This window comes from Hemicordylus capensis, chromosome 1 (assembly GCF_027244095.1).
Source record: "Hemicordylus capensis ecotype Gifberg chromosome 1, rHemCap1.1.pri, whole genome shotgun sequence".
NCBI classification, from domain to species: domain Eukaryota; kingdom Metazoa; phylum Chordata; class Lepidosauria; order Squamata; family Cordylidae; genus Hemicordylus; species Hemicordylus capensis.
In genome coordinates this window covers 110,336,857-110,353,297 of record NC_069657.1, presented here as the reverse complement: position 1 = coordinate 110,353,297, position 16,441 = coordinate 110,336,857, and the positions used below count along the sequence as shown (strand labels likewise).

General features: G+C 42.4%; 1 protein-coding gene across 3 annotated transcripts in view; it reads right to left on the bottom strand.

The window, feature by feature from the left end:
- Window positions 1-2,955: 2,955 nt before the first annotated feature.
- Window positions 2,956-16,441, bottom strand: part of ELP4 (elongator acetyltransferase complex subunit 4) — a 283,969-nt gene continuing 270,483 nt past the window's right edge. The window contains exon 10 of one of the 3 annotated variants that reach the window (XM_053283056.1): window positions 2,956-3,345. In XM_053283056.1, the coding sequence (XP_053139031.1) occupies window positions 3,214-3,345 (132 nt within the window). In that variant the 3' untranslated portion in view covers window positions 2,956-3,213. The remainder of the gene's footprint in view (window positions 3,346-16,441) is intronic. The other 2 variants (XR_008313000.1, XR_008312999.1) reach the window with 2 other exon arrangements.

Sequence of the window (16,441 nt, the reverse complement as noted above, 5' to 3'; positions counted from 1 at the left end):
AATCTTGAATAACGTCTGTTGAAATAATTTCATAGTGCTGACTTCAGTTGTTTAGGATTACTGTTTAAACTACATTAAAACAAATAGTTCTTTTTCTATATTTAGTACATTTCATGTACAAAATGTACATTTTCTATATTTAGTACTTTTATTACCCTTAAGGCAAACTAATCTATATATATATAATACACTAAGGTCATTCGTGGCAAGCCCTGCCCACATAGTGTTTTACCAATCGAAGGTAACAGAACAGAAGCACTGTGGTGATTGGGCAGTGGGGATTCCATATGCAGATAGGGAAGAGGAGTGGGTAGGGGGCGAGTGAGTGAGCGAGTGGGGGGGAGCGGGCGAGTGAATGAGCAAGAGGTGGGGAGGGGGCGAGTGAGCGGCAGGCAGCGGGCGAGAAAGAGCAATCAGTGAGTGAGTGGGTGAGTGGTAGGGAGCAGGTGAGTGAGAAGGCGAGTGAGTGAGCGTGTGGCAGGGAATGGGCATGCGGGCAAGTAAGCAGACAAGCGAGTGGCAGGGAGGGGGCGAGTGATAGTTGGTGGCTGACAGTGACTAATAAAGTAGGGGCTGTGGTGGGGGGCAAGGAGAGCAACAAAGTCCTAGAGCACGGATGCTCTGTGTGGGTTCAGCATGATTTTTAATCATATTAGCTACTAATAGAACATGTAGAAAATACTATCACATATTGATTTAATTACTTATATAGTGGTCTACATTTTCTGCAACTGCTCTGAAGTGCTCTGAAGTGTGGTAGTTAACACATTTCATGACTATGCTTTGGCTTAATGTGGGGAATTTAACTCAACTTAGTGTAAATCTGTATACAGCCAAATTATACATTGAGGATAAATTATATATTGCGGGAAAGCTGACCCTGGATAGGATACACCCGTCAGAGCACTCAGAAAGGCTCCAAAAACTACGGACATTATTCCTTAAAACAAGATTAGGTGTTATTGAAGAACAAAGATTTACAGTAAAGGCAACCGTAAAGGCAAAGCCTCATTAAGGTTGCTGGTATTGATCTTTTCTCTTTAGGGGTTAATGCTCTAAGAATGGCACTGAATGGCCTCTGATACACATTTACAGGTTAGTGCTGAGGGACAGAGAATAGAGTTGGTAGGAATGGAGATGGAGAGAGAGAAAGAAAGACACTGATCTATAGTGTCTGGTGGCACAGTGGTAAAACTGCCACCCTGTAACCAGGTTACAAGTTCGATCCTGACCAGGGGCTCAAGGTTGACTCAGCCTTCCATCCTTCCGAGGTCGGTAAAATGAGTACCCAGAATGTTGGGGGCAATATGCTAAATCATTGTAAACCGCTTAGAGAGCTCCGGCTATAGAGCGGTATATAAATGTAAGTGCTATTGCTATTGCTATTCCAGGTCAAGGACATGGATTCCAGGGGTTGCAGTTGCAGGCTTACATCACGGAAAGAGGTTGAGATATTTTGTTACTGGGGACTGAGTGGGAGAAACTCTAGGTCACAAGGCAAGGCAGCGTGCCTAGCAAGGACCGAGCTCTGACAACCCAGGGGTTGGGGGTGACTTTCTAAGGATCTCCAGGGAAGGGAAACAAAAGCAAAAGCAAAAAATCTCCTGGTGAAAGAGTTAAATCTCTATGTACACTGGCAAAAAGTTGAGATGCCTTTGGGATGGTGGGGACAGCAAATCAAGCAGCATGCTGTTCCCCAAAACCTCCAGTATACTGTCCGTCACCTCCACCGTTGGCTTTACTATCAGCTTCAACATGGGATGGTGGGGGCTGGTCGTCTTTTATAACTTCAAGATAGCCTGAGGGCATGATATTGGGTGAGTCCATTGCTCTGTGGATGGGGAGATACTTAAAAGGTGTGTACAGTGGTCGAGTTGTGTGCTCTTTTAGGCTGAACAGGTGTCCTCCTAAGAGATGTAAGTTTTGGGCGGTATAAAAATATGTTAAATAAATAAATAAATAAGGGGAAGAAGGGCATTGTTTTTCAGCATGACTCACTTGTTTGAATCTAAGAGTCTTATCTGTGGAAGGGATTCTGTCCTTGATTCCTTGGCTTATCTCGGTGTTCCCTTGTTAAGAGAGAGAGAAATTGCATTCCAATCTCAGTCATTTGGTAGTTGGTCTATTCTGGCACATTTGGTGCATGCTTGGCTGGGGCGGGGGGGGGGGGCAGTGGCTATCAGTGGCATTTCTCAGTCCCCTATGATCGCACTAATGACCTGAGGGCACTTAAGAAAAGCCTGGCCAGAATGACCCATTTCCTCAAATCAGAGAAATGCACTCAAGCAGAGACTTCCTCATTACTAGAAACAGTGATACAGCCAAGATTCAATCAGGGGGTGCACTGGGAAACAGGCAGGCATGGCAACAAGGGTGGAGCAAGAGCTTTGCCCTCTCAGACAGCTGGTAGACTAGCTGTGCTTCAGACCTGCCTTGCAGCACAGCATGTGCTGGGAAGGATTGAGAAGCTATTTTTACTACTCTCCCCTCTCTGCAAAAGCCTGGTTTGCTGCCAGGAAAATGTCCCGGAGGGTTGTGCAGTCCTCAGGGACATATTCCAGGAGCTGAACAGCGCTTTTGCAGGAGGGGAGAGAAGTACAAATTGCTTCCCGATCCCCTTCCCCTCATGCAGAGCTGTGAGGCAAACCAGCAGCACAGCTAGTCTACCAGCTCCCTGCAGAGGCAGAGCTGTTGTGGAGAACATGGGCCAATGTATAAAATAACTTGCTGTATTTTGATTTAGTTATGATGTTCTCTGAAAACGACAAAGTTCTTTTTCTAGAGCATTCGTGTTTGACATTTTGATATCTTGTTTGACATTTTGATAAAGAATGCATGTTTAATTCAATATTCACAATTTACAATCATTTTCTTAAGCATTTAAAACTTCATTCTTCTCTGTGTCACATTTTCTTGTACTTTAATAACAGTAATGAAACTGAGAGCAACAGAAAATTTTGGTGCTTTTCAAAATATCAGTTTATTTTAAGCTTTTAAATTGCCCCCAAATATAGAATTCACTTGTTTACTGTATCAAAATCCACTACAACATTTGCAAACATAAAAATAACAGAAAATAAGGCACACAGCTTGCAAGTTATTTTTTTAAAGGACTGCTGGGTCACAATCATTAAGAAAAATATTTACGTAAGTCATTAACAGTCATAATTAGAGTGTCATATAAATCGGAGTGAAGCTGCTAAGTAGAAATCACTAGAAGTCCAGGTGCTTCTTGCCTATGGCCATAGCACTACATCCTGAGCTCAGCAGTTTGGCAGATTCTGCCAGATCCTGTTTGCTTGTGCGGCTCACGGTGTCTGACAAGTCTGGAGGCAAATGCAATCGCTATGGCAGGAGATTTTCGGGGAGGGGAAGGAAAAAGGAGAGAAAAAAGAGAGCACCATTGTAATTACATTTTCCTTAGATAGCATTTCAAACTGTACTACTACTCCCTGCCAATGAATGGTTATTATTAGCATAGCAAACAGTTATTAGAACAGTTTCCCCAAGCTGATCCTCAGTGTCGTGTATTTCATATACAGTTTTACAGAACACTGGCATTTTTCAAATTAGATTAGACTTTTTAAATACATACTTTCAGAGCCCAAATCTAAGGCCAAGATCCAAGAAACTAGTTCTGTGAGTCCAAGCAGGGGGTCAGACTTGTCTTTCTTAAACTTTAGCCCTGTCCCCATACCATATAACAAACTATTTCAAAAACAATTTGTGTTCACAATAAAAGAGTCCAAAATTGCACTGGCTTAGCACAAGTCTGTGAGTTTAAGGTAAAGGTAAAGTGTGCTGTTGAGTTGGTGTCAACACCTGGCGACCACAGAGCCCTGTGGTTGCCTTTGGTAGAATACAGGAGTGGTTTACCATTGCCATCTCCCACGCAGTATGAGATGATGCTTGCTAATCAAGTCATTTCCCCGCTATACCATTAGGTGGCTCTGTGCGTTTAAGCAGCTCTTTAAACCCAAGTACATATTTCCTGCATTTATTTTATTACTATGGATGCTTTATCTCTAACCACTTTCTGCTCCCACTGAAAACAGCTTAAGCAGTTTGATTATTAAACTTAAGGATGTCCCTACCTTTATGGTAAAAAAAAAAATACAGGCTGGAATTAAAAAAAAAAATCAAACACCCACACAAGAAGTTTTGTGTGCCAGGGGGCCTTTGGGCTTGAATGTATCTCCCTTCCTCATGCCACATGGCAAGCCACTTTTGAAACTGAGAGGACTTTCAGAATCAGATTGTGACTTGACATGGAGAAAAGTTATTAAGAAGAGAATAGTTAGACTGGATATGCTCAAGCAGTTGGGTATATCTATAGTAGCTGTTTGGAACCTGGCCACATTATAAATGACACATGAATCTCTAGCATATCAACGAATGGCTGGCAAACACCAGTCTCTGAAACCCCAGAGAGCTACTGATGTTTCGTGTAGAAATTACTGGGCTAGATGGACTCAGCAGACTCATATGATCAAATAATAAATATTTACTTAATCATTACACAACAGTCGACACAAACTAAAATCTTTGTGACAAAGAGATAATTGTGCTTGTTCTGCATTGGTTAACACTGAAACGTATCCCACCTTATTAATTATCAGTGTTTTTGCAGCTCCGTAGGTCTAATAAGTTAAAGTACCTATTTGAAACATCAAACATCGTTCAAAATGATGTTAAATTCATACTGCTGAGGAAACTGAGCAAAGGTGTTAAGTAGGCTGAAACCCAAAACTGTGGACAGGTTCAGACATAATGGCAGCAAGTAAGTATGGAAGAACTACTGGTCCCTGGCAGGCAAGTGCTCCTGCTACTGCCAACACTTCTGTTGCCATTTGAAGCTGGAAATGGGTGGAACTTGTTGTTGTTGCCCAAAATGTTCTGCCCAGCTTCAAATGTTGGTTAGCGATTTCAGGCAGAGGTAGGTACCTGACATTCTCTCCCCAACATTTCCAGCTTCCAGTGACACAGGAACAGTGGCAGTAGTGGGAGCACATGCCTACCAGGAGCTGCCGGCTCTTGAAGTTTGAAATTACTTTTTACATCCTACTATATTAGTGAGGACTTATGCCTATAACTAATATTGTGCATTTTCATAGGACCAAGAGTACTTTGGACTCTGCACAACAGAACACAGAACTGAGCTGGTCCCTGCTTGGAGGACTTACAATCTGTAACAGGAGGTCAAGATGGAGACTGGAGAGCTCAGGGATCTGACAAATCGGGTGGATGAACAGGAAAGGACGAGTTGGAGAGAAAAGGGAGGGGTGGGTAAGAGAATGCCAGGGAAGTCCAAACTTTGTTTAAAAAGTGAATCTTGAGAAGGGTCTTGAAAAGAGGAGAGGCAGGGAAGCATGATAAACAGAGGAAAGCTACCAAAAGGAAAGCTCGTATTCCTTGGCACGACGGAAGGCATGAAGTAGAGGGAAGCAAGGGGGCTGAGAAGTATGAGAGGAAGGCACAGACAAATGCAGAAAAGTTGAATGCAGGAGTAGGCAACCTTGACTCTCCAGCTGTTGTTGAACTTCAGCTCCTATCATCCCTTGAGAGGCGAAAAGCCAAGGTTGCCAAGCCTGGTCAAATGGTTCCTGGGCAACAGTGCATGCACAGGGATGACTGGGCAAGTTGCGTAGGGTTCCTGGCATGTCTCTGCACTCCTTCCTTAGGAACATAGGAAGATAGGAAGCTGCCATATACTGAGTCAGGTCCATTTAGCTCAGTACCGTCTACACAGACTGGCAACAGCTTCTCCAAGGTTGCAAGCAGGAATCTCTCTCAGTCCTGTCTTGGAGAAGCTGAGAGGGAACTTGGAACCTTCTGCTTTTCCCTTCTGCTCTTCCTTATGTCATGATGAGAGCAGTGGGAGAGAAAAGTAAATTTATCAGAGATATATCAAATGTTTTGGTGAGGTAAGATATGGCAGGAAGTAAGGCGATCAACGAGAGGGTTGCATTAACATAGATGAGAGATGATCACACATGGACACAAATTTTAAAAGTAGGCTACAAGATGAAAGATTCAGTTTTGTAAATTATTGACTAAGCTTCTAAGGAGATGGTGCTGTAACTTGATGTACTGCATCAAGTTTGAAATGCTCTGCAGGGACATAGCCGAGCAACCTTAATATACCTAATTAAGTAATTTGTAGAGATGGCATTATGAATAAACACATTTTGAAAAGCAAAGCTTAATGCCCAGCTGAGATGCTCATCTGCCCAACGTGTGATCCTCTATAGGAGTGCACACAGAGCCAATATGAACTTCGCATTCCAGCAGGGAAGATTCATGCACCAAGTTTAAGAATCAGTGCCTCCACATCAAGCCTAAACAAATGGCTGCCACTATTTGCATGATTCTGGCATGTTGAAAAAGGGCCACCATGGTTATGGAAACCCAGTTATCTGCTTTAGGCCCCACATGGAGGTGATAGTTCATACAGCTGGTGCCCTGATGTACTCTTTGGGATTGCCAACTTACCACAATATTTTCTGCTATTTAGGAAAACCACATGAAGTTTGTTAACTGGGCAAAAGGATAAGACAAAGGGGAATTGATACTACAGAAGCTTACAGAAGATTCTGCATTTGAAATCCTGTGAAGAGCTTCTGGGGGCAATTTGGAGTGAGGAAACAGCAGGGAGGAAAAGATTTAATACTCTTTGTCACCTCTCTGCTCTTGATATTTCCTGAAGCAGCTTTTCAAACAAGAGAAGGGCTGTTTGTGTGTAATGTGTAGCTTAGCTCGAAAGAGGCCCAAATTTCTGCAGCATTTCTTTTTTACTTCCTGCATTTCTATAGCAGAAATATCAACAGTCAATGTGTAGGAGTACAGTAATTACAGTGGATGGCATCCTGATTAATGCCGCACCAGTGTTCAAGGAGAGTGTTAGTGCTTCTGTGCTGCAGACTAGCCAGGTGTGTGTGTGTGTGTGTGTGTGTGTGCACGTGTTTGCATATGTAGATTTTTGCCAATCTGCCTTGCACTCCCTGAGGGCTTCCGGGGCTAGGGGAGATTGGCAAAAATCCCCCCAGCACATGTGCACACTGCCTTAATCTGGAAGGCAGCAGCAGTGCATGCAAAGTGCTAGTGCTCCATTAGCCGGGATATCAGCCAGTAGTATCACCTCCATACAAAGTTTTTGAATTCACCTGTTACTTAAAATGTTGAATGGTGTAATTTGTTTTTCAAAAAGGATGTTTTTCCATTGGGAAGGGAATTTTTTAACTCAGGGCAACATCCAGACTAAGTCGGTCATGACCATGTCCCACGGAAATTAATGGACTAAGTTAGTGGTTGACATCCTAATGAAGCTCTCCCAGAAGGAATGCCAGTGCAAACCTGTTGCGCTAGCTACTTGCACAAAGTCTGGGGCCTGCATTCCAAACCAGTTTACTTAGATTACTGCAAGGCGCTTTATGTGAGGCTGCCCTTGTGTGTAGTCCGGAAACTACAGCTGGTTCAGAATGCGGCAGCCAGGTTGGTCTCTGGGTCATCTCAAAGAGACCATATTACTCCCATATTGAAAGATCTACACTGGCTGCCCATAGGTTACCGGGAAAAATACAAGGTGCTGGTTATAACCTACAAACGGCTTGGGCCCTGGGTATTTAAGAGAACATATTCTTTGTTATGAATCCCCCTGCCCATTGAGATAATCAGGAAAGGTCCATCTGCAGTTGCCACTGGCTTGTCAGGGAACGGGCCTTCTCCACTGCTGTCCCAAAGCTTGGGAACGCGCTCCCTGCTGAAATAAGAGCCTCCCCATCTATGACAACTTTTAAAAATTCTTTAAAGGTACATTTATTCACCCAGGCTTTTAATTAAATATTGTTTTAACAGTTTTAACATCTTTTAAAATGCTATTTTAAATTTAAATTGTTGTAATGTTTTAACTTTTACTGTATCATTTATTTTGTTTTAACTAATGTGTAAAGTTTTCTGTTATTTATTTTAACTAATGTTTTATTTTTTCTGTTTTGTTTGTTTGTTTGCTTTTTGTAAACTATCCAGAGACGTGAGTTTTGGGCAGTATAAAAATATGTTAAAATAAATAAATAATAGTGTGGTGCAACCTGCAGCATGCCTCATTTGTTCTAAGGAGAACTTCTTCACAAGAGTGCTGTAGCACAATAGTGCAATTCTACAAATCCCTGTTTTTTAGTACAACTATGCAATCTTTTTGTGCTAGCACAACCTTGCTTGTGATGTAAACACTTCATTAGTCAGGGTGTCAGCCATTTTTTTCAATGGTTCTTAGTTATGATGATCTAATCTAGATGTTGCCCACTGGCAATAATGTATAAGCCAAACGACATAATACACACATCTATAATTCTCTAAGGCGTACCCATGGCTAATCCCGTGTGTGGCAGCTCGCGTGTGAATTCACGAGCAGAAGCACTGTGGTGATTGCACAGTGGAGATTCCACATGCAGATAGGGAGGAGGAGCCTATGAGAGCAGAAGCACTATGGTGATTGGGCAGTGGAAATTCCATATGCAGATAGGGAGGAGGAACCTGTGATGGTGAAGGTCAGTTGGAATGCAACTGTTACTGGTCAGAAAATGTTCTTGATTAGAAGATGTTCTTGATTGTAGAGGAGAGGAATCTATCTCTCTATAAAAGCATAGTGGGCAGGGGTCTGCAAAGATGGAGTCGTGAGGGAGGAAAGAGCCCCTTCAGGAGAAGGAGGCTGCCGTTGTGTGAATTAGATGAGGAAACAAGATAAACAGGATCTGTTAACTCAGGAAGGGAGAGAGAGAAAGAAAGAAAAAAGAAGGGAGAGGAAGAAAGACAGAGGGGAAGAGCGAGTGGAGGAGAGAGAAAGAGAGAAAAAGAAGGGAGGAAAAGAGAGAAAGAAGGAAGGGCAAGGGATGGGCCTGAGCTTGTCAGTGGCCTGAGGGGGACAAGCGGCCATGGCAGTGGCTATTGGCAGTAAGGAAGGGCCCAGTCAACCACTCATGCTGTTTGGGGCTACCGAGGCCATTGGCAGAGGGAGGCAGGCAGGCAAGGGATGGGCCCAGGCCTGTCAGCAGCCTGAAGGGGACAAGCGGCCATGGCAGTGGTGGTAGTGAGGAAGGGCCCAGTCAACCACGGCTGTTGCTCCTCCTGTGGGGAGGAGCAGGAGCAGGGCTCAGGTGTGGGTGGACAGGTCTCTGGGGCTAGGGGGCTGCAGCTTGGCCAGTAGGTTCCAGCAGCACTGCAGCCGCAACCAAGAGGCATTAGGGGGATGGAGTAAAGGGATGGAGGAGTGACCAAGAGGGGATGGAAGCAACCGGATGGAGGAGGAGGAGAAGGAGTGCAGTTGAGGGTGAGGGTGAAGGTGAGGGTGGAGAGATCTTTGAGGTGAGGGGGGCTGTGGCAGGGGGTGAGGGGAGCAATCAGGTACTAGTGTGCAGATGCACAGCATGGGTTAAACTAGTTTGTATTTAAATCACCAAAGCTTTCCCCCCCCGCCAGGGAGAAACTGCTTTAGGAGGAAGTAATTCTCAGCCAAAAAGCTGCAACTCCCCTGTTCCAGTAGCTCGTCTTCTCCATGGGGTTTCAGAATGAGAAGGTAAATATAAATTGAGAAGGTAAGTTGTGAGAGGGGGAGTTGCAATGGTTAAACAACTTAAAAACCACTTCAAACCTGTCATCCTCTGCTGAAAACAACCCTTTTCAGAATCTATTTTTTTCTAAGATCCACCTGTATGTGCGTGGTCAAAAGCAGTTTTTCTCAGATCCTGAACATTTCACCAGTTTCCTCTCAAGAACCTTTGTAAAATTATTTTTGGTGTATGAATGCAAATGTATGCACATGCATATATGTACTGCAGAAGTGTATACAATAGCTGACATTCAGTCTAGCACCGCAGTGGTGGAACAGTGCTGATTTCTAGACTAAAACTGTGCCGTCGTGTGAGTGAACAAGTGGGGCGACTTTTGACAATCTCACTTTCCTTCTGAAATTCATTGTGCATCACAAAAATATGTCCCTGAAGGTCACACAATGGGCTTCAGAAGGAAGGGGAAGATGGTTGAAAATCACCCCTTCCCCAGCACACACAACAGTGCAGTGTAGTTCAGAATTCAGCATTGCTGCACCAGTGTAGCCCTAGTTTGGATGTTAGCCACTATCCTCTATCCATCAGCAAAAGGTATTCATGTTTGACTGTATAACCTGCCTTCATTTTCTTTTCTTTCAATTGTTAACATCACCTTTACGTTTCCCCAACAAATTAAGAATTTGAGCCATATCTTTTAACCCTCTTTTATTTTTTGTCTCACATTGCTAGTCTAATTATGTTTCGTCAGTTCTCTCTCTACAATATTTCTAAAATGTGTGCTTTTTATCTAACCTCAACTATCATTCTATCTCACATTGACTACAGTAATGTTTTGTTAATCAATAATCTCATATCTCAGCTTAAACCTATTATTTCTGTTCTCAACACCTGCTTAATTTTTTAAATTTTTAATCCTCACACTTTAACCATGTTAAAGTGTTATGTTATAAACTCTATATGTTTCCTTTCATTATCTATCTATCTATCTATCTATCTATCTATCTATCTATCTATCTATCTAATTTGTACACCGCCCCGAACTTTAGATTCTGGGCGGTTACTTTCGTCTCTGGGCTTCCTTTATTGTTTCTAGTCAAGATTAAAATTATCTTAACTTTAAAGTCTCTTCATGATTTTGCTCCTTCTTACCTCTCTTGTTTTTCCCCTAGTTTCCTCCTTGATCCCTCTGTATCTACCAATTAAACCTTAACTCTTTTGTGATAGCTCTCATCTCTGTGTTTTCCCTCCTGACTCCTTATGTCTGGAACTCTTAAATATTCATTTGGTCTTTTCTTTGGCTCACTTAAAGAAAATTTTAAAAACACATATTTTTGTTTGAAATATTACTTTTTGCCTATTATAAGTTAATTACTGTATTATTTAAATCTCTCCCAGCTTATGCAAAATTCCCCTAGGGTTACCCTAACCCTCTAGCTCACCATTATGTTTCTTAGGTTGTGAATTTGAGGACAGAGATGTATTTTTTTCCTACGTTTGTACAGTGCCTAGTGAATATTAGGCACTTTTATAAATAATAGATGATGATGTCTCTCTGCTGAATAATATGTGAAATCTATGGTGGAAATGTGATCTGATTGATACATACATACATACATATCCAATGCAAACATATCTACATTTGGAGACTCTTTAAATCTTCAGGTCACAGAGAATACAGTTTATGGTTCTTCTTGAAGATAAGGGCTCCAGTTGTACTCACAAACTCCTCCCAAGTTGCTGCCAATGGGACTCCAGCTGTAGCAGCACAGAAAGCTGCAGAGGCAACTAGCAGAATGTTGCTAGTGCTATTGGGACTTCTCCCAATTGGTTTTCACCCAACAAACTTTTTTATATGGGATATCAAAATAAGAGTTGAAATGAAAATCAGAAATCTACACTGAACTATTTAGTTTGAAGATTAGCTGATAGCATAGTTAGAACACTGATCGAGGCATTTGCAGACGATTTGATATAAAGCACCTCAGGGTTTTGTGAAGCCCTACAGTTTTAAAGGATGAATATCACTTGCTCTGAAGTCAGTTGCAAACATTTCAGCTGGGAACAGGGGACCTTTCAGCTAGCATTGAACAAGACCTTTCAGCTAGCATTGAACAAGAGGGGACCTTTCAGCTAGCATTGAACAAGAGGGGACAAATGTTCTTGGGCTGCCTGTTCCTGCCACTTCCCCTGCGCCCAGGGTGGCACATATAGTATCTTGAGAAAGAGCAGGTAGTGCGGTGGTACATGGGCTGCTGATGCATGGGGTCACCTACCACATCTTCTAGCCCCTGCTCCCAAGCATGGGGCTTGCCTGCCTTTGGGGTTCCGGCTGACCACCTGCAGCCACCACTGGCCTGCCTCCTTTTGCCAGTCAGGCCACGGTCTAAGTGTGTCACCGCACCGGTGCCTATTCTCACTGGGATGGGGCAGTGAGAACAGACCAGTTGCAGCCCAACAAAGACAGACACAATTAATGACCGCTGGGCACAAGTAGTGAGCAGTAGGTGAGCAGCCAGGCAGTGCAAGCAGTGGAAGATTGAAGAAGGAAGCAGAGGTGGGTGTGTGTGCGGTGGGTGGTGGTGCCTTCAAATCATGACCCAGGGCTTCCCTCAACTTTCCTATGCTACTAGTACCTGATCTCATAGATCTCAACAATATTATTGTGACTACATGCATAGAGGTGTGCATTAATGAGGCTACTACAGCATTCTTTTGCAAATCAAGTGGAGCAGGTCTGTCTGCATGAGTGGGGGTGTAAATGCATACTAGTTGTTACCTAATATTAGCTATGTGAGTTTGTACTGACTTAGCTGACTCCAAGTTAGATGAACTTATTTTAATAATTTCTTCTAACTTGGAGGGTGAAGGGTGAAAAGATTAACCCAACACCTCTTACATCTATTCTCTGCCCATTGTAGCATGTAAAAGTTTCATGTGATTCTACACCTGCCCATGATGGTTGCTCATCCTGTAACAGTAGTGGCCCACACAGCTGGACCACTGTGATTTTCATGCTATGCAACAAGTTCTGATATTCTACCAACATAGTAAATTTCACTCTTCATCTTGTTCATGTACAATCCACGTCTATACATTTTTACTTGGGGAAACCCCCCCCCACTGGTTTCACTGTGGGATTTAATTCCATGTACATGTGCATAGGATTGTGGCCTTAGATGCTTGGGCTGAAATTTATGGACATAGGGGCATGTCCATAAATATTACAAATCTATAAAATATGGTGAGTGCTGATGCACATGCAAGACTAAACCATGAGAAGAAAAATTATACCAGGGGGCAGGAAGAAAAGGGAGGGGGTCTATATTTTTGAGGTTGGCTCCTGATTTTCAAAACATGATTTCAGGGAGCCCGAGTTGTATCTGCACTCTGCTGCTGTTCTATCCTCAAAAAAGGAATTGTATTCTGCTTCAAACAGAAAAATACATATACCAGTGATGTTTGTCTTAAAAATACGTAGAGGCTGTTCTCAAGCGCAGCCTAACCCAGGCTACGGATGCCCAACTTGGGTTAGGGACACAGCCTGGGTTAGGTTGCGCATGAGAACTGCCGGGATTGGGCCTGAGCCTGGGGGGCCAGCACTGCCTGGCCCAGCTTTTAAGCCCGGCTGTTAGCCAAGGTTAAGGGAGACAGTGCTCCCTTACCCTCATCTACCTGCTTGTGTGCAAGCATATGCTGCTTCCAGCCCAGCTGCACACAGACAAGTACCTAGAGTGCCCATCTCTTAGGGGAATCCCCCAGTGCAGTGTGCGTGTCACGTGCTGCATTTTGGGCTCCATGGAGGCCAGGATGAGTCCCAACCTCAGGGCCGATCATGTGGGAGCGTGGACTGTGCTCTCACCAAGCAATGAAGGAATGTCTGGTTTGGGAAGCCTTACTCCCGCCTGCCCGGTAGGTTGTTGTGAATGGTCCCAGAGTTATCTTGCAAGTAAACTGAAACTAAATTTCAGGCACTTGGTTTTCATAAATATGAACTGTATTATACTGACTAGGACTAATAGTATATCTAGTGCAGTGTGGCCGGTCTTCATGAGACAAATAAAATCTCTTCTGGGCTTCAAACAGAGTGGCATTTATTACCAGTTTTCTTCCTTTTAAGCAGGTGCCATCTTTTGAACTGAGCAAAGGCTGAAGGGTTAGGAAAACAGAGGCAAAGGACTCTCCCTCCCCCCATCATTAATTGAAACAGAGGCTTGAGGTGCAATCCTATGCACATGTATTTAGAAATAGGTACCATTGAATTCAATGGGATTTACTTAAGGTAACAAGCAAAGAATCAGGTCACTGGGCAGAGATGTCCCTGTATGCACCTTACTTTGATATAGTTTCTGTTACTGTTCAAAAGAGTAAACAGTGTTCAATAAACCATTCATTACCTGTGACTTTGGCTGGTCTGGTGTATATAATAAAGGGAAGGCATTGCCAAAGTTTAGTATGCTGTTCACACTTAGGGATGTGCTATTTGATTTGGGTCAAATTGGGAGCAATTTGCAGATTCAACTTCAAATTGAATCACTCTCAAAATAGAGACCTCAATTTGGGGTTGAAGTGAATCACCCCTGATTTGACCCAAATCTATTTGGATGATTCAAGCACCATTTTGAGGCCCATTTTGCTTTTGATGCCATGGGCCTCAAAATGGCACTTTTTTTCCGGAGAGCTGGTCTACCAATTGGGGTCAGCAGATAAACCAGCCCTCTACTCCAAGCATGATGCATCTGCCCTCCTCAGAGGACTGGTCTACCTGGGTAGATCAGTCCTACAAGGCAGGTAAACATGCCAAGTCCAGAGTGGAGGGCTAGTCAGCCCACTGACCCAATTGGTAGACCAGCTGTCTCTGGAAAAAGGTTTTGAGGCCCATTTTCCTGGCAAAATGGGCCTCAAAATGGTGCTTGAATCATCAGAAAAGATTTGGGTCAAATCAGGGGTGATTCGCTTTGACCCCAAATTGGGCCTTATATTTTGAGGGCGATTCGATTTGAAGTTGAATCTACAAATTGCCCCCGATTTGACCCAAATCAAATAGCACATCCCTAAGTGTGAACAACAACATATGCTTTGGCAATGCTGTCCCTTTATTATGTACCAGACCAGTCAAAGTCACAGGTAATGAATGGTTTATTGAACACTGTTTACTCTTTTGAACAGTAACAGACACTATGTCAAAAATAGATGCATAAGGGAAGACCAGTCCTCCAGGCAGACCAGCCCTCCAAGGCAGGCAGCTGCGCCAAGTCCAGAGCAGAGGGTTGGTCTACCTGCCAACCTCAATTGGTAGACCAGTTCTCCCTGGAAAAAAGCACCATTTTGAGGCTAATTTTTCAAGCAAAATGGGCCTCAGAATCGTGCTGGAATCACCCAACTCAATTTGGGTGATTCGAGAGTGATTCATCAAGACAGCTGGCCAAGCCAACTGTTCTCAGTGAATCAATTCAATGATTCTACAATTCGATCTCAAAGTGTTGTGGAATTTGATTCGTGCACACCCCTATTCACACTGTAGGTGTTAGGGTGTTCACTTGGTTACAACATTTTCAATTGTTTCATCTTAGAAACACAGAAAGGAAGAAAACAAAGTTGATCACCACCTCTTCGTTCATATTGAACGTAAGTAAGTTTTATCTAGAGGATCAGCACGGCTGTGGAAAATATACCTCCTTAAAGAAAAATAATACACCTATGGTCCTTTCCATATGAATAACATGATCCTCAATATAAAATCTTCATAATTTTGACAGGAAACTTAGCAAACAAGAAAGAGTTTCCTCTTTCAATGTGTTTAACTGAAAAAACAAACAAACAAACAACACATATTTATATACCGCTTTTTAACAAAAGTGTCCAAAGCGGTTTACATAGAGAAATAATAAATAAATAAGATGGCTCCCTGTCCCCAAAGGGCTCACAATCTAAAAAGAAACATAAGACAGACACCAGCAACAGTCACTGGAAGTACTGTGCTGGGGATGGATGGAAAAATACCATTTCCCCCATCATTTATATAGTTCAGTCCAAAACCCAGTACTTTCTGTGAATATACTTATTGCAATCAGGTAGAGAATGTGCTGACAGCAGTGTGCTTACAATATCTTTGCAACAATCAGCTAAAAAGTAATCATGCTACACTTTGCTGTATTCTAATGCTATACTAACTAGAAAGTAAGTTTGTTATACTAAACTGCTATTGATTGATTGATTCCATATCTATATCCACATATAATTCTTAGTAACGTTTGAATGGCATTTATTGAGTTATATTCCTGTTCTACTTTAGCTTCATAAATAATTTTACCTGGATCTGGAGATATTTCCTTTGCATGAAAACCTATCATATTACTTGACCTAAAATTTTAATCAACATCTTTCTCTCTTATTTTTAAAAATTCTGTATTTGATTATTAAGCTACAGTGAAGAAATCAAGAAATGCCTGAACCAATGAAAATAATCCCCAAGGCAATATAAATTACTGCACTTCACTAATAATAATGCCTTCCCCAACAGAAAGTGTAATGCATTATAACCCACATTAACTACCGTAACTGTATTATCTTATAGCTAACTATAACTTCAGTGCATTCAGGAAAAAGTTGCTTTGTGGACTGCTTTTGGTGGTATTAAAGTTTAAATAATACTGGAAAGTTTTACTCATTTATTTTAGATTGTTACTCATTTGGAAGGCCTGGTTTTGATTTCCGTGTGAAAATCTAGGATTGAATATGAAGTGTGGGTTACAACAGTTAAATAAGCAACTTAAGATGCATGAACAGCCATTTACCACAGAGCAAACTTGCAAATTATGCTGCTTGTTTCTGAAAGCACCATGTGTTTATTATATTGCGTTTAATATACTAAATTTGCA